The following is a 19,220-nucleotide window of genomic DNA, read 5'->3' as shown; positions in this document are numbered from 1 at the left end:
TGAAATGTAGTCTCAAAGAGGGAATCAAAACTGAGCCCCACACAGAAACTATTTGGATAGAATTAAACGAAAAAGCAAATAATATTATAATAGGAGCTATATATAGGCCAACAAATTTAGACAGAATTGAAGCAAAGCATCTATGGGATGAAATATCTAGAGCATCTAGATCTAACAGTATTTATGTCATGGGTGACTTTAATTTTAGTGGAATAAACTGGGTGCACAAATCAGGGAATAGTGAAGCAGAAGATTTTCTAGAATTAATTGACGATTGCTTTCTTACCCAACACATTAAGGAACCAACGCGGGAAAATAATATTTTAGATTTAGTGTTAACTAACAGGGAAACACAAATTAATGACATCGAAATAGGGAGTGAGCTAGGGAACAGTGATCACAAAGTTATCAGATTTAGCATAGAATGGAATAGACTTGTAGGAGAAAATTCTGTTAAAGTGCCAGATTTTCGAAAAGCTGATTTTAATAGCCTAAGAAATTTTTTGGGTCAAATAGATTGGAAAGTCTTGGGTATGGGGTGTGGGCCGGTCTTAGAGCGAGACATGAACCCAGCGACAGGTGACGTAAAAGGGGATTTCGATGTGGATTTAATATATAACTTATTTAAGAATATTCTAAACAAAGCACAGGAACGTAGTATACCATACAAATTGAATAGATCGAATACTAATGACCCAAAGTGGATAACAAATAATTTAAAGAACCTTATAGGTAAAAAGAGAGCTTGGTACAAAAGGATTAAGAATGGGGAAGTCAGGTTAGAACAGGAATTCATACAACTGGTTAGAAATGTTAAAAAAGAGATTAGGAAAGCAAAAAGAAACTATGAAGTTTGCATAGCAGAGCAAGCAAAGTCAAATCCTAAAGGGTTTTTTCAGTTATATCGAACTAAGACTAGGGAAAGGATAGGTCCATTAAAATCTGAGACAGGTCAAATAACGGATAATAACAAGGAGATGAGTAGTATTTTTAACAAATATTTTATATCTGTATTTACTAAAGAAGAACTTAACAATATGCCTTCAGCCGAACAAGTCTATGTGGGTGGGGATGAGGACAGGTTGACAAGTTTAGCAGTTACCAGGGAGGATGTAATTAAACAATTAGAAAAACTAAAACCAAACAAATCCCCAGGGCCGGATGAAGTGTTTGCCAGGGTGCTTAAAGAATGCAAAGAGGAGCTTTCCGAGCCACTGTTTACCATATTTAATATATCAATAGAGTCAGGCAGAGTGCCAGAGTCATGGAAGGTAGCTAATGTGGTACCAATTTTTAAGAAAGGAGATAGATCACTTGCGTCAAACTATCGGCCAATTACATAAGAACAAAGGCAACTGCAGAAGGCCTGTTGGCCCATACGAGGCAGCTCCTATTTATAACCACCCAATCCCACTCATATACATGTCCAACCCATGCTTGAAACAATCGAGGGACCCCACCTCCACAATGTTACGCGGCAATTGGTTCCACAAATCAACAACCCTGTTACTGAACCAGTATTTACCCAAGTCTTTCCTAAATCTAAACTTATCCAATTTATACCCATTGTTTCGTGTTCTGTCTTGTGTTGATACTTTTAATACCCTATTAATATCCCCTTTGTTATGTCCATTCACCCACTTGTAAACCTCTATCATGTCACCCCTAACTCTTCGCCTTTCCAGTGATTGCAACTTAAGCTTTGTTAATCTTTCTTCATATGAAAGATTTCTAATTTGGGGAATTAACTTAGTCATCCTACGCTGGACACGTTCAAGTGAATTTATATCCATTCTATAATATGGCGACCAAAACTGAACTGCATAATCTAAATGGGGCCTAACTAGAGCAAGATATAGCTTGAGAACCACACCAGGTGTCTTGTTACTAACGCTGCGATTAATAAATCCAAGTGTCCGATTTGCCTTATTACGAACATTTATGCATTGATCCTTTTGTTTTAAATTCTTGCTAATCATAACTCCCAGATCCCTTTCGCAATTCGACTTCGCAGTCTCAACACCATCTAGCTCGTATCTTGTAACCCTATCATCATTACCTAACTTCAGAACTTTACATTTATCAGCATTAAACTGCATCTGCCAATCCTTCGACCATTTCAAAACCCTATCTAGATCAACTTGAAGTGATAGCGAGTCCTCCTCCGAATTAATTTCCCTACTGATTTTCGTATCATCGGCAAATTTGCAAATGTTGCTACTCAAACCTGAATCTAAATCATTTATATATATTATAAACAACAGAGGTCCCAGGACAGAGCCCTGAGGCACCCCACTTACAACATTTTCCCACTCTGACTTGACTCCATTTATACTAACTCTCTGTTTCCTTTGGTATAGCCATGCCCTAATCCAGCTTAATATAGCACCCCCAATACCATGAGACTCTAACTTTTTAATCAGTCTTTCATGTGGCACTGTATCAAAAGCTTTGCTAAAGTCAAGGTACACAACATCGCAATCCTTACCACTATCAACTGCCTCAACAATGCTAGAATAAAAAGATAACAAATTTGTTAAACATGAACGGCCATTTATAAAACCATGTTGCGACTCAATTATTAATTTATGTTTTTCAAGATGAAGACGAATTTTATTTGCTATTATAGATTCGAGTATGTATAGTATAGGCCCCATTTAGATTATGCAGTTCAGTTTTGGTCGCCGTATTATAGAATGGATATAAATTCACTTGAACGTGTCCAACGTAGGATGACTAAGTTAATTCCCCAAATTAGAAATCTTTCATATGAAGAAAGATTAACAAAGCTTAAGTTGCATTCACTGGAAAGGCGAAGAGTTAGGGGTGACATGATAGAGGTTTACAAGTGGGTGAATGGACATACCAAAGGGGATATTAATAGGGTATTAAAAGTATCAACACAAGACAGAACACGAAACAATGGGTATAAATTGGATAAGTTTAGATTTAGGAAAGACTTGGGTAAATACTGGTTCAGTAACAGGGTTGTTGATTTGTGGAACCAATTGCCGCGTAACGTGGTGGAGGTGGGGTCCCTCGATTGTTTCAAGCGCGGGTTGGACAAGTATATGAGTGGGACTGGGTGGTTATAGAATAGGAGCTGCCTCGTATGGGCCAATAGGCCTTCTGCAGTTACCTTTGTTCTTATGTTCTTATGGGCCGATAGCAGCTGCCTCGTATGGGCCAATCCTGGTCTCTAATTTCTGTAAATGAATAATTGACCACAAGTTTATTTTGAAAAGGAACCTAAGAAGTCGTTTGAAGATTCCTAGATGGACGAAATAATGCTGTGGTGCTGTGGCTAGCGCTGTGAACATCGTGAACAGCATTGAATCACTGATATTTGAACATTGTACCCAGTCATTATCCCATTCAGGCTCTTCTATAATACTATCACGGCTAAAAAATACAGGTTATATATATATTTTGACATTATTAGGCGATGCTGTGGTCACACGCTGAACAGCAGAGCTGTGCGCTCATGCTGCGAGCGCCAGTCTTGGTTGCTCACTCACTACTGAGGCTCTGACACCCGGCAATGTGGACCATGATTTTTTTTAAAGATGGCGTCTGTTTACAAGAGCCATGAGGAAGCTGATGTGAACCCCATGTATCCACGGGAGTTTTGAATGGAACGTGAAAAATAAAAACACCTGGAGGCGCGTTGCGCACCCGAAGCCTGGGCCTGCAGGCGCGTTGCGCAGTTAAAGGGTTAATGGCCAGGATTCTTGACAAGAAAATGACAAATTTCATACAATACTTTGCTAGCTATATATGAGTGTTTTATGTACGTTTTTACGTACGTACGTTTACGTACATTTTACGTGTAAATGACCTTTATTGGGTGTCCATCATTAATAATAAATATAAAACTGAATGATTACAAAATAAGCTTTACTCATGAAATGGTTTGTAGACTAATTTATGAAAGAAAGCTTTAAGTGGTATTTGATGCAAAATTTAGGCAACAAATTATTATTTGGATCTTAACCCTTGAAGGTGTTATAGGTAGTTTGCAACATTTGAAACTCTTATGGGTAAACATTGTTCCCAATTGTTGTTTGATGCCTCCAGTGAACATCTGCCTTCTTGAAAAGTAATAGTATGATTTTTGTGACATTTTTCAAAAGCTCAGGGCTTGGCTTGTAGTGTATATGAAGACAAAACTCCGGTTTTGAATACAATTTTTCTGTGCACATACAGATAATACCTTTTGTAACCTTGCTCAGTGGAAGTGGAGAGATAGGGAAATTATATGGAGAATTCCAAGTTGCAAAAATAGTAAATTAAATTAACAGACAAATGAGGTTTGAGGCAAGTGAATGAGTATTTGGGTGTAAATTATGCTTACTGTTGTACATTCTGGTATCTGCTTGATATCTGCTTGATATCTGCTTGATATCTGCTTGATGGGGATCTGGGAGTTCTTCTACTCCCCAAGCCCGGCCCGAGGCCAGGCTTGACTTGTGAGAGTTTGGTCCACCAGGCTGTTGCTTGGAGCGGCCCACAGGCCCACATACCCGCCACAGCCCAGTTGGTCCAGCACTCCTTAGAGAAAACAGAGAATTCGTTTTAATTTTCTCCTTAGAGAAAATCTAGTTTTCTCTTGAAGATGTCCACGGTTGTTCCAGCAATATTTCTGATGCTCGCTGGTAGGACGTTGAACAACCACAGACCTCTGATGTTTATACAGTGTTCTGTTTGTGCCTATGGCACCTCTGCTCTTCACTGGTTCTATTCTGCATTTTCTTCCATATCGTTTACTCCAGTACGTTGTTATTTTACTGTGAAGATTTGGGACCTGTCCCTCCAGTATTTTCCATGTGTATATTATTTGGTATCTCTCTCGCCTCCTTTATAATGAGTACATTTGGAGAGCTTTTAGACGATCCCAATAATTTAGGTGCTTTATGTCGTCTATGCGTGCCATATATGTTCTCTGTATTCCCACTATTTCAGCAATCTCTCCTGCTCTGAAGGGGAAAGTGAGTACTGAGCAGTACTCAAGACGGGACAACACAAGTGATTTGAAGAGTACAACCATTGTGATGGGATCTCTGGACTAGGAGGTTCTCGTAATCCATCCTTCATTTTTTCTGGCTGACGCAATACTAGCTTGGTTATGCTCCCTAAACGTTAAGTCGTCGGACATCATTATTCCCAAATCCTTGACATGCTGTTTTCCTACTATGGGCAGATTCGATTGTGTTTTGTACCCTGTATTATGTTTCAGATCCTCATTTTTGCCGTATCTGAGTACCTAGAATTTATCACCGTTAAACATCATGTTATTTTCTGCTGCCCAATCGAAACTTTGTTAATGTTTGTCTGTAGTTTTTCAATGTCTTCAGCAGAGGTAATTTTCATGCTGATTTTTGTATCATCTGCAAAGGATGACACAAAGCTGTGACTTGTATTTTTGTCTATATCTGATATGAGAATAAGGAACAGCAGTGGTGCAAGGACTGTACCTTGAGGTACAGAACTTTTAACTGCCCTCGGACTCGATTTTACTTAATTGGCTGTTACTCTTTGTGTTCTGTTCGACAGGAAATTGAGTATCCAGCATCCTACTTCACCAGTTATACCCATTGACCTCATTTTGTGTGCAATCACTCCATGGTCACATTTGTCGAATACCTTTGCAAAGTCTGTGTATACAACATCTGCATTCTGTTTTTCTTCTAATGCCTCAGTGATTTTGTCATAATGGTCAAGTAGCTGTGAGAGGTATGATCTTCCTGCTCTAAATCCATGTTGGTTTGGATTGTGGAGGTCATTGGTTTCCATAAATCTAGTGACCTGACTCCTGATCACTCTCTCAAATACTTTTATTATGTGAGACGTTAGTGCAATTGGTCTGTAATTCTTTGCCAATGCTTTGCTACCTCCCTTGTATTAGAGGGGCTATGTCTGCTGCTTTCTGCACATCTGGTATCTCTCCCGTGTCCAAGCTCTTCCTCCACACTATACTGAGGGCCTGTGCTACTGGCACTTTGCATTTCTTTATAAATATTGAATTCCATGAGTCTGGACCTGGGGCTGAGTGCATGGGCATATTGTCAATTTCTCTTTCAAAATCTGTCACGCTCGTGTTGATATCAGTTATATTTAGAGGTGTTTGGATATCACTCATAAAAAAGTTGTTCGAATCTTCCACTTTCATGCTGTGTATCGGAGGGCTAAACATGTCCTCATACTGCTTTTTTAGGATTTCACTAATTTCTGTGTCATCCTCAGTGTATGAACCTTCACTAATACGAATAGGTCCAATACTGGCAGTGGTTTTTGCTTTTGATTTAGCATATGTGAAGAAATATTTTGGGTTTTTCTTTATTTCTTGAATTGTTTTCTGTTCTAGTTGTCTTTCTTCAGTCTGATAGGAATGCTTCATTCTCTGTTCGATTTCTTCCATCTCCCTGTTTAAATTATTTCTTCTTTGTATGGAGAGTCGTGTCTGCTTAAGCATTTCCGTAAATTTCTTCCTTCTTTTGTAATGTCGTCTGCATTCTCTTTCTACCCTGGACCTCTTTCTGGCTTTCCTCAAAGGAACATGTTTCAGACAGACTTCATATGCTTCAGAAGTCAGTTTTTCTATTCCTTGTGTAGGATTTTTATTTCTTGGAACATTTTCCCATTGAATGTTTGTAAGTTCCCTGTTTATTTTCTCCCAGTCTATCCTTTTATTATTAAAATTGAATTTATTGAATAACCCTTCTTGCTTGTTGTTTTTCTTGGGCCTACTACTGTTATTAATGTTAGTTTGCACTTCAATGAGCTTATGGTTCGAGCATGTAGTGTCCGAGACAGTAATGTCTCTAGCTCATAATTGTTCGTGAATATCAGGTCCAGCGTGTTTTCATTCCTAGTTGGTTATACAATCTGCTGACTGAGCGAGAATTTGCCACAGAATTTCGGTAGTTCTCTGACCTGTGGTTGGTTATTTCCAGGTTGGTTTCCTGCTATAATGTTATTGTTTACTATTCTCCATTTTAAACTGGGTAGATTGAAGTCTCCAAGGCATATAATATCTGGTACTGGGTTTGCTAGGTTATCAAGGATATTCTCTATTTTGTGGATCTGTTCAGTGAATTCCTCAACTGTTGCATCTGGCGGTTTGTATATTAAAATAATTAGTAGATTAATATTTTCTACAGTGATTCCAAGTACCTCTACCACCTCATTGGACAAGTTCAGGAGCTCTGTGCATGCCAGCTCCTCTTTAATGTACAGACCTACTCCTCCACTTGACCTAATTACTCTGTCACATCTATATATATTATAATTCGGAATCCAGATTTCACTATCCATGTGGTCTTTTGTGTGGGTTTCTGTAAATGCACCAAATATTGAATTCGATTCTATTAGGAGTATTGGTACTGTACTTTCAACATCACTAAGTTAGATATAAGAGTAGAGAATGAAAGGGAGGTGGTGAACAATGCTGTGATAGTTAATTTACTACCTAGTGCAAAGTTATTAATTTTAAATATACTTTTGTACTGTGGTACAGTACCATGTACTCTACTAGTTTTATGGAACTGAAATATAGTTTGTCTTTTTTTTTTTAATTGTTATTTTCCTCTTTATTTTTGTGTAGATTGGTGTGAAGTTATTTATTTAATTGTTATTTTCCTCTTATTTTTGTGTAGATTGGTGTGAAGTCAGATGTGTGGTCACTAGGGTGTATTCTTTACAACCTGGTGTATGGACGTACGCCGTTCCAACACCTTGTCAGCCCCTTCCAAAAACTCGCAGCCATATCCAATCCCAACCACAAGATTTCATTCCCAGACATTGAAGACAAACAGGTACTGGATGTACTAAAACAGTGTCTGCAGTTCTACCCTGGGAACCGCCCCAGCATCCAGGAGCTGCTGCAGCACCCGTACCTCACTGCGGGCGCTCAAAACAAAGACAGTTCCCCAACAACTGACCTGGTGAAGGACAAGATGATCAGTCAGTTGGCACAGCTTACCCCAAATAGATTAAATAAGATTTCTTCCGTAAGTATTGGAGTATTTTACGTACTTTGTTTGACAGGAATAATGGGGGAGCCGAGGTAACTTTTGACCAGTGCACTGCACACTTGGTTTTGGTAAAAACTTCATTGTGTACGGTAATTGTCATGACTTATTTTTGTTGCTTTTATAAATGTTTAGGTAATGTCATAATGTTTCCACACTTGACTATTTTCATTTCAAAGCAGTGATTAAAACATTAAAAAACATTAAAATATAGCCTAATTAAAAAACACAAGTCTTAGAGCACCTTAGGGTGCTCTTCGCCGTACAGTGGTTAAGGAGTTATGAAGAAAATAAATGTAGTAATTAATGACAAAGTAATACTGTACATATGTAATGATAAAAGGAGTTAACCCTAAACAGCTATTTAAAACTACTACATCAATGTACATGTTACCACTTGCACTTGGTAAAGCTGATGTTCCTGAAAGCAGCAGCTCCTCTCCTTATTTACTCGTTCCCACAACTGCTAACTACAGGATTCATTAATTAAAACCACTATTTAAAAAGAATGAAACACCAGTTTACTTTGTGGAAGGCACAAATAAAAATTAAACAAAGTACAGACATGATTAATTAACTGATTATGGGATTATGACCACTGACACACAAACATCACATGAATACCAGACTCATTGCAAACAACATAGCCCCAAGCAAATAAACAATACTAATAAACCTTAGCTGGTACATACAGTTGTTTCTACAACCCTACTGCGACTGATTCAACATTGGCTCCGAGTGACACCACCAGCTCCCAGGACACACTGTAGCCACAACCCCACACCAGCTCCCAGGACACACTGTAGCCACAACCCCACGCCAGCTCCCAGGACACACTGTAGCCACAACCCCATGCCAGCTCCCAGGACACACTGTAGCCACAACCCCACACCAGCTCCCAGGACACACTGTAGCCACAACCCCATGCCAGCTCCCAGGACACACTGTAGCCACAACCCCACACCAGCTCCCAGGACACACTGTAGCCACAACCCCATGCCAGCTCCCAGGACACACTGTAGCCACAACCCCATGCCAGCTCCCAGGACACACTGTAGCCACAACCTCACGCCAGCTCCCAGGACATACTGTAACCACAACCCCACGCCAGCTCCCAGGACACACTGTAGCCACAACCCCACACCAGCTCCCAGGACACACTGTAGCCACAACCCCACACCAGCTCCCAGGACACACTGTAGCCACAACCCCATGCCAGCTCCCAGGACACACTGTAGCCACAACCTCACGCCAGCTCCCAGGACACACTGTAACCACAACCCCACGCCAGCTCCCAGGACACACTGTAGCCACAACCCCATGCCAGCTCCCAGGACACACTGTAGCCACAACCCCATGCCAGCTCCCAGGACATACTGTAACCACAACCCCACGCCAGCTCCCAGGACACACTGTAGCCACAACCCCACACCAGCTCCCAGGACACACTGTAGCCACAACCCCATGCCAGCTCCCAGGACATACTGTAACCACAACCCCACGCCAGCTCCCAGGACACAGTGTAGCCACAACCCCACGCCAGCTCCCAGGACACACTGTAGCCACAACCCCACACCAGCTCCCAGGACACACTGTAGCCACAACCTCATGCCAGCTCCCGGACACACTGTAGCCACAACCCCACGCCAGCTCCCAGGACACACTGTAGCCACAACCTCCTGCCAGCTCCCGGACACACTGTAGCCACAACCCCACGCCAGCTCCCAGGATATACTGTAACCACAACCCCACGCCAGCTCCCAGGACACACTGTAGCCACAACCCCACGCCAGCTCCCAGGACACACTGTAGCCACAACATCACGCCAGCTCCCAGGACACACTGTAGCCACAACATCACGCCAGCTCCCAGGACATACTGTAACCACAACTCCACGCCAGCTCCCAGGACACACTGTAGCCACAACCCCACGCCAGCTCCCAGGACATACTGTAACCACAACCCCACGCCAGCTCCCAGGACACACTGTAGCGACAACCCCATGCCAGCTCCCAGGACACACTGTAGCCACAACCCCACACCAACTCCCAGGACACACTGTAGCCACAACCCCACGCCAGCTCCCAGGACACACTGTAGCCACAACCCCACGCCAGCTCCCAGGACACACTGTAGCCACAACATCACGCCAGCTCCCAGGACACACTGTAGCCACAACATCACGCCAGCTCCCAGGACACACTGTAGCCACAATCCCACGCCAGCTCCCAGGACACACTGTAGCCACAACCCCATGCCAGCTCCCAGGACACACTGTAGCCACAACCCCATGCCAGCTCCCAGGACACACTGTAGCCACAACCCCACGCCAGCTCCCAGGACACACTGTAGCCACAACCCCACGCCAGCTCCCAGGACACACTGTGGCCACAACCCCACACCAGCTCCCAGGACACACTGTAGCCACAACCCCACGCCAGCTCCCAGGACACACTGTAGCCACAACCCCACGTCAGCTCCCAGGACACACTGTGGCCACATCATGCCAGCTCCCAGGACACACTGTAGCCACAAACCCACACCAGCTCCCAGGACACACTGTGGCCACAACCCAACGCCAGCTCCCAGGACACACTGTAGCCACAACCCCACTCCAGCTCCCAGGACACACTGTGGCCACAACCCCACACCAGCTCCCAGGACACACTGTAGCCACAACCCCACGCCAGCTTCCAGGACACACTGTAGCCACAACCCCACGCCAGCTCCCAGGACACACTGTGGCCACAACCCCACACCAGCTCCCAGGACACACTGTAGCCACAACCCCACGCCAGCTCCCAGGACACACTGTAGCCACAACCCCACGTCAGCTCCCAGGACACACTGTGGCCACATCATGCCAGCTCCCAGGACACACTGTAGCCACAACCCCACACCAGCTCCCAGGACACACTGTGGCCACAACCCCACGCCAGCTCCCAGGACACACTGTAGCCACAACCCCACTCCAGCTCCCAGGACACACTGTGGCCACAACCCCACACCAGCTCCCAGGACACACTGTGGCCACAACCCCACGCCAGCTTCCAGGACACACTGTGGCCACAACCCCACACCAGCTCCCAGGACACACTGTGGCCACAACCCCACACCAGCTCCCAGGACACACTGTGGCCACAACCCCACACCAGCTCCCAGGACACACTGTGGCCACAACCCCACGCCAGCTCCCAGGACACACTGTGGCCACAACCCCACACCAGCTCCCAGGACACACTGTAGCCACAACATCATGCCAGCTCCCAGGACACACTGTAGCCACAACATCATGCCAGCTCCCAGGACACACTGTAGCCACAACATCATGCCAGCTCCCAGGACACACTGTGGCCACAACCCCACACCAGCTCCCAGGACACACTGTGGCCACAACCCCACACCAGCTCCCAGGACACACTGTGGCCACAACCCCATGCCAGCTGCCAGGACACACTGTACCCACCCCACATGAGCTCCCAGGACACACTGTAGCCACAACCCCACACCAGCTCCCAGGACACACTGTGGCCACAACCCCACGCCAGCTCCCAGGACACACTAGCCACCCCACATGAGCTCCCAGGACACATTGTAGCCACAACCCCACGCCAGCTCCCAGTACACACTGTAGCCACCGCACATGAGCTCCCAGGACACACTGTAGCCACTCTACAGTGGTTACAGTGTAGTGCAGTACAAATGTAACTGTACTCTATTAGAGTTTTTCTATTACCTGGTTACCTGGTTGATTACTCACGCTCTTATTACGTTGTGACTGTGGCATGTGTGTAATTACATAAGTGTAGTTACAGGATGAGAGCTACGCTCGTGGTGTCCCGTCTTCCCAGCACTCTGTCATATAACGCTTTGAAATTACTGATGGTTTTGACCTCCACCACCACCTCACCCAACTTGTTCCAACCATCTACCACTCTGTTTGCAAAAGTGAATTTTCTTGTATATCTTCAGAAGCTTTGTGTTTGTGTTATTCTGGTGGGAATTTGCTGTTCTTTGTTTGAGAGTTTCCCAATTATTTCAGGTACCTGATCATCACATTGGTTAAGTATTAACAAAGTTGTATATTTTTATTTTAGATTATGCAGCAGCTGAGCTCGGATGAGAAGAGAGGATAGCTCGGATTAAACATCTGGTACGCGTGTCCAGAATATTGGTACTTTTAGTGCGGTTAAAGGATATTTACAAGTGTATGCATGCTTATGTAACATTTCCTCAAGCTTCAAATACTGCATATTTTATTGGTCTCAAATATACATAATATTCAACCAAAATGATAGGTTGACTTGTTAAATTCTTTTTTGTAACAAGTTATGACAGATCTTGATTCAATGTATATTTTTATTATAATTTTTTAATATTGCTTTATGAAGGATTGCTGGGTATTTAATATTATACTTGTTTAATATAAACTCATTAGGTACCAAAACTATTCTCAAGATACATTCATAACATCCAGTATGAGGTCATACACCTCAAAGCCTAGCTTCTAAAGTACATGTGCCTTGGTTTTATTTTCTTCCTCCTGGTCTGGGATGTACACAGTTATACTGAACCGTTCAGATGTTTAGCAGTACTACATACTTGTACGCAGTCATATTGAACGGCTCAGATGTTCGGCAGTACTATATACTGTACTTGTATGTAGTCATATTGAACAGTTCGGTTATTTAGCAGTACTGTACTATATTCTTGTCTTGCATGGAGTTATTTGAGGATTTAAAAGTGTTTAGTGTCACTATATACCAATATTAATTTTGCCCACAATGTAGAAATATTTTAATTGACAGAAGTTTTGTTCTAATGCCTCTTTAAAATATCCAACTAAATTGCTATTGACTGTAATATAGTACCAGACCCATCATTTTATTAGAAATAAAAAGGCATGACCCTAAAAGTTTTGAAGGCGTTGTATTCGAAGCTCACCGTACATTATCACGGAAAAGACTCAAATTCAAAATGTATGACCTGAGGCCTAAATTTGTATGACTAAATGAAATCCTAAGTGTTTGTGACATTGTTCACTAACTTCTTTTACATTGTTAGCCGTGTTGATACTCAAATTGAATTCTTCTCGTGTCTTTCATTTCTTACTGTATTCAAATTAATACACTCTGTATATATACAAACACATGTACTATATATGATTAAACTATCTAAGATATTGAAATGCATTTCTTTATACTGTACAAGAGGACAGAACTGCCTCAGTATTGCAATAAAAACTAAATGTTAATATATAGGTAAGAAAAGTGAGGGAAGATTCATTGCATTTATCTACAGTGTTTGGAAGGCAGAAGGCCAGGAGCTAATGCCTAAACCTGCAAGCCCATCACGGTTAGTATGGAGGAGAGACTGACGAGTTCTTGGCACTCGGTGACCAAGGAACAGCCAGATCTAGCTCTTTATGCCCCATCTTCTAGCTCCTTATACCTGGTGCACTATAACCACTCTCAACATTAACATTTTTATCATTTTACTGTACGTTTTAAAGTTGTGTATGAAATTGGCATTGACAACCTCTTCAGTGCATTCCACTTTCATACCACCCATACATGGAACAAGAACTTCCTTACATCTCTTCTTCAACTCGATTGCCTGTCCAGCTTCCAATTACATTCCCTCATCTTACCCCTATCTAATTTATACAGGCTTCATTTATCCACTTTATTCCCCCCATCATGATCTTGTATGTAGTTACCATATCCCCCCATTTTGTCTCTCCTCTAAGGGTGTAATTGCGAGTTCTCTCAACCTGTCCTCATAGTTGAGGCCTCTCAACTCTGGCACTAATCTAGTTGAAAACCTCTGAACTTTCTCAAATTTCTGTTTATGCTTCACAAGGTGTGGGTTCCATGCTGGAGCTGCATACTTAAGTAATGATCATACATAGGCAGTGTATGGACTTGAAAGCCTCCTTGTTTACATTCTTAAATGATGTTCTTATGTTTGCTAACTTCTCACATGCTGCTGATGTTATCCTGTTCACATGAGGTTCTGTTAGGGTTGGGATTATGTCTACTACCAGGTCTTTATCTTTATTGTTTCTTGTAACTGCCTTCTGGTATGTTAGTTAAGTACAGGTCTCTCTACCTTACCCATTTTCACTACACTTACATTGATTGAACTCTGGCAGCCATTTATCTGCCCACTCCTAAAGTTTGTTAAAGTCTTCTTGCAGCACCTGTGTGGAGTGTTGTGAGAACATGAATATTAGGAGAGGTTATGCTACTACCCCTAATGGGTAGTAGGAATCTTAAGTTTAAAATGTAGTGACACTGGGGTGTGCTGCAGTGATTATTATTGGCAGTTGAGGTACGCTGCAGCTCAACCTGTATAGAGTATACCTGGGGAGGGCTCCAGTTGTTGTTCGACTGCCCAAGCCTGGCCTTGGGTCAGACTCGACTTGATAACTTGATCCAACAGGCTGTTGCTTGGAGGGGCCCACATATCCACTACAACCTGGTTGGTCTGCAACTTCATGCACTAATCACTTTCTGAAGTCCACCTTTGGCCCAGCAATATTTCTAATGCTTGCTGGGAGAGTACTGAACAGCCGTGGAGTTCTGATGTTACCTGGAAATGTTGTGGAGTGCTCTCTTATTATGCCTATGGCACCTTGGCTCCTCATTGGTTCTATTCTGCATTTCATGCCATATCTCTCACTCCAGTATGCTGATATTCTACTGTGCAAATTTGGGGTCTGGCCTTCCAGTATCTTCCATGTATATATTATTTAATAACCCTCTTGTCTCCTTACAAAAGCATACATTTTGAGAGTTTTGAGATGGTCACAATAATTTAGTTGCTTTATTATGTGTATGGGTGCAGTATATATATTCTCTGTATACCCCCTCTATTTCATAAATCTCTCCCGCTCGTAGGTAGCACTAACGAGCAGGAATTCTAGTTGCATGTAAGGTTGCTCGTTTGATTTCTTTCCATGGGGGAGTTATTTGTAGCTTTTAGAATGTAGATTGCACAGGTTAACCAGATAGTTGTCCGTTTTGATTTGTCTACCTTTCTGGATCTTTTTCCAGTCGATGGAAATTATGACATACTTTAAATGTAAAGTGATCATAGGCCATTGCTCCCTGTGCCTCTTTGAGGGAGCCAGGTTCTGGCTCATGGTCCTCGGTAGGCAAAAGAACTCCTGTGACTGATGACCCAAACTAATATAGCACATCTCAGTTCATAGCAAGTCTCATATTAGTCCCAGCACGTATAAGAAATATTGCCTGAACAACCATGGACATCTTCAAGAGAAAACTAGATTTTCTTCAAAAAGTACCAAACCAACCGGGCTGTTATGGATATTTGGGCCTTCGGGCCACTCCAAGCAACAGCCTGTTGGACCAAGCTCTCAGAAGTCAAGCCAGGCTTAGGGAGTAGAACAACTCCCAGATCCCCATCAAGCACGTATCAAGTAGTTCGAATAGCTTCAGGGAGCCTCTGGGGGCTTACCCAGAAAATGGCGTTTCATTACATTCAATACTGGTTTTTTACACTTCTTGATGAATGTATTGTTCCAATAATCAGGGCCTGGTGTGAAGTGTATAGGCATACTATATACATCTTGAGGTTATCTTGAGATGATTTCAGGGCTTAGCATCCCCCGTGGCCCGGTCCTCGACCAGGCTTCTTTGTTGTTACATCCCCCCCGACCCCTAGGAAGCAGCCCGTAGCAGCTGTCTAACTCCCAGGTACCTATTTACTGCTAGGTAACAGGGGCATCAGAGTGAAAGAAACATTTTGCCCATTTGTCTGGGATGGAACCCGGAACCTCAGGACTACGAATCCGAAGTGCTGTCCACCAAGCAGTATGGCTACTTCAAAATCCTGAGAGATTAGGGTGACAGCATGTTTATGGTTTGATGTTGGCATTACGTTCATGAAGAATTTGTTTGAGTTATCAATCTTCAGTGTGTTTAGTGGCTCACTGAAAATGGTCATACTGTTGCCTTGGTATTTTGCTCATTTCTTTGTTGTCATCTGTGAAAGCTTTCTCTTTCACAGGGGCCCAATACTAGATGTAGTCATTTTTTTTCTAGATTTTGCAAATGAGAAAAAATATTTTGGATTTTTCTCTATTTTGCTGATGCTCTCATTTCTTCTCCTGAATGTTATGATTCTTGTAGCTTTAGTGCAATGTTTTCAAGCTCTCTACCTAGCCTTCCTTGTCGTTCTTGAGTTAGGGTAAGACTTTAGAGTTGTTCTGAGATTCATTTTCTTCGCCTATAGAGGGAATGCCATTCCAATCTGCATCTCTTCCTCTTTTCATAGGGGTATGCGGTTTGAACATGTTGCTAGTGCTACTGAGCTTATTTTTTCCATGCACTGGTTCAGGTTTGCACTTCCTAGCTGTTCTCAGTTGATTTCTGCATGGTCTTGGTTTACTTGCTCCCAGTTAATCTGTTTATTACAATTTTATTTGCAGAATTCTCCTAGAATTTGGGACTGGCTGCACAGGTCTACTGCCCATGCTTGTCTGAACTTTAAGTTGTGATCTGAGTAACAGGTATTTGAAATCATTATGGTCCTGATCAATTCATCCTTGACCAGCAGGGACAAGAAACCAGAGCTGCAGTTAAAGCAGGAAACTCTGTAAATAGTTGGAGGCTCTCAAATGGGTGTTCGACTTTACAAACAGAGATGCTAGCCATTCAAAAGGCTTTGGAACATGCTCTTGCTGAACACCGACAACATGTTATCATACATACAGATTCGAGAACCGCCATTGAAACCTTGCAACAAGAACACATATGTGATAACATCCATCTGATCAAATGTCATATCATTCATGCAAACACTCAAACGACAAGGCCGACGGGTACTTATCAACTGGGTGCCAAGTCATGTGGGAATAATAGGAAATAACATTGCAGACGAAGCTGCAAAACTTCGTCTGCAAAAAAAACTAAGAGGAGAAATGTAGACATTTACATACCACAGAGTCTATCACAGATTAAGAAAGTAATTAGAAACAGAGCAATGCAAAAGATGTACAGTGACCACAACACATCAATTGCAACATCAGGATCTGCGGGTTGGTACAAGAATTCAACCAACTACGAACCACTTAGTTTGATGAAAGGGAACAGTAGAGCAACAGAAGTGCATTTACATCGCATCAGGCTTGGATACCCATGTGCATGGGAAATAGGCTTACAGGTTCTGGAAGATGAGAGGAAATGTCAACACTGGAGAAATGCCCGACAGACCACTGGAACATTATCTAACACAGTGCACAGTTACAAACCCATTAAGATTTCAACTTAGATTCAACAGAGCAGAAGTTGTTAAACACATATGGCAAAATCTTACTAAAGCGACCATACGAGTCATAAATACTCGTACTCCGCCCAAGTAAAACAGAAACAAGCAACACTTAGTGGGCCAGCCAGAGGCTTAGGGCCCGTGCAGGAATATCCCTGCAAAAAAAAAAAAAAAAAAAAAATCATCCTTACAGTACAGTACTGTATTTGTGAAAATAAGATCTAGCATGTTTTCTTTTCAAATTTCTACAATTTGCTGGTTTAAGACAAATCTGTCTCACTTCCATAGTAGATCATTTGTGTGTAACTTCATTTAGACTACTTGCTGGGATTCTCTCGCATATACGGTAACTGTATTTGCTACGTTCTTCCATTTTAGATTGGAGTCCCCAAGCAAGATTAAGTTTGGGACTGGATTTGTGAGGTTTCTAAGCAGTCTTCTCTTTTTGTTAGTTTTTAATCTGCTGAGGATTTGCTTCCAGTGACTTATATACAAACCAAAGACTTATATACATATCCACGTTTAGGATCCTAATTTGATTATTAGCACTTTCACTATATCATTTGTGGTGTTTAGCAGCTCAGTACAGATGAGCCTCTTTAATGTACAGGTTGACTCCACCCTCTAGCCTGGGCTTCCTGTCACATCTGAAAAGATTGTACTCCAGAATTTATATTTCACTATCATAGCTGTCCCTTGTGTGGGTTTCTGTTAGGGCTGGGGTTCCCTGGGCATCCAGTTAATCAAAATGTCGCATCACCTATCTTGAGCAGACTTAACTCGTAAAGTGGCAGCTGCCTGAAAATCCTCCAGTTAGAAAGTGGAATCTATAAATGTAGAGATAAAGTGAGAAAACACTTTACAGGACTTAGGGTTATAGGTGTCGCCTAACTAGTAGGCATGGCAGGGGCAGAGTGAATGATCATCATCTGGTAGCAATGACAATGAGCCCCAGTCAAATCCGCATTCTGGGAGAACGGGTTCGATGGCCTGATCCATAACGGATCACCATAAAAGTTTTAGAATATGACATGCTGAAGAGAAATGTCTTAAGAATATTGTACACTAGGCATCTTTTATTTTCTGCAACTTTAAATCAATCTCTCTTTTAGTAAGGCTGTGTCAGCTTACAGCCTTACTACACGAGCACAAAGCTCATGGTATTATCTATAACAACATATTAAGCAAACAGTTTCCACTGGGCACAATATTGAAGAGTTTAGGCATATATTTAGGCTTAGGCAATATTTAGGCATTGTATGTACTAGCCCTATCTATAAATCCATCACTCTTTGTAAAATTTCTTGTATGTATGTACGTTACCTAAATAAACATTTGATTTGATTTTATTTGAGTTAATTAATTCAACATTAATTCAACATTATCAACATTAACCCCTTAACTGCGCTGCCTCCAAATATATCACCACCCCCCCCCTGCCCCGAAAAAATTCTTTTGTTTTTTTAAAAGTGTCAAAAACCCTTCCCTCAGTATGGGTATGTCAAAAAAAATTGAAATTGTACTTGCTTTGGCTGTTATGGGGTCTGTAAGTTGGCGCGTGAAATCGCCATTCCTCATTCGCCCGTGACATATGCTCCCGGGGCCAGTAGGGCGCCTGTGAGTTGCCGCGAATATATTTGTTCATTTCTGGGGGGAGCCCCTATGGCTCCCCGGAGCTATCCATGGCTGATATGTATACCCTAACTATTTTGCATCAGTCGATGTGGGTGGAGTTCTAGGCCTACCGGGGACCACGAGCCAGAACCTGGCCCCCTCAGAGAGGCACGGGGAGCAATGGCCCATAGAAATACACATGTGATTTGGAGCATTCTATATCTGCCATCGATCGGGACAGGCACCCAGAAAGGTAAGCGCCACAAAACAAACTCCTATTCT

The 19,220-nt window shown here is 42.5% G+C and overlaps 1 protein-coding gene across 2 annotated transcripts in view; it reads left to right on the top strand.

Annotated features, from left to right (window-relative positions):
* Mps1 (Monopolar spindle 1) overlaps positions 1 to 13,218 on the top strand; it is a 143,880-nt gene extending 130,662 nt beyond the window's left edge. For both annotated transcript variants that reach the window (XM_069326255.1, XM_045733494.2), the window contains exons 9-10: positions 7,656 to 8,009; positions 12,128 to 13,218. In XM_069326255.1, the coding sequence (XP_069182356.1) occupies positions 7,656 to 8,009; positions 12,128 to 12,166 (393 nt within the window). In that variant the 3' untranslated portion in view covers positions 12,167 to 13,218. The remainder of the gene's footprint in view (positions 1 to 7,655; positions 8,010 to 12,127) is intronic.
* Positions 13,219 to 19,220: the final 6,002 nt, after the last annotated feature.

The sequence above is a fragment of the Procambarus clarkii genome, chromosome 18 (assembly GCF_040958095.1).
Source record: "Procambarus clarkii isolate CNS0578487 chromosome 18, FALCON_Pclarkii_2.0, whole genome shotgun sequence".
Taxonomy (NCBI): Eukaryota; Metazoa; Arthropoda; class Malacostraca; order Decapoda; family Cambaridae; genus Procambarus; species Procambarus clarkii.
Note: the sequence above shows the minus strand (reverse complement) of the source record. Positions and strands in the feature narration are given on the sequence as shown.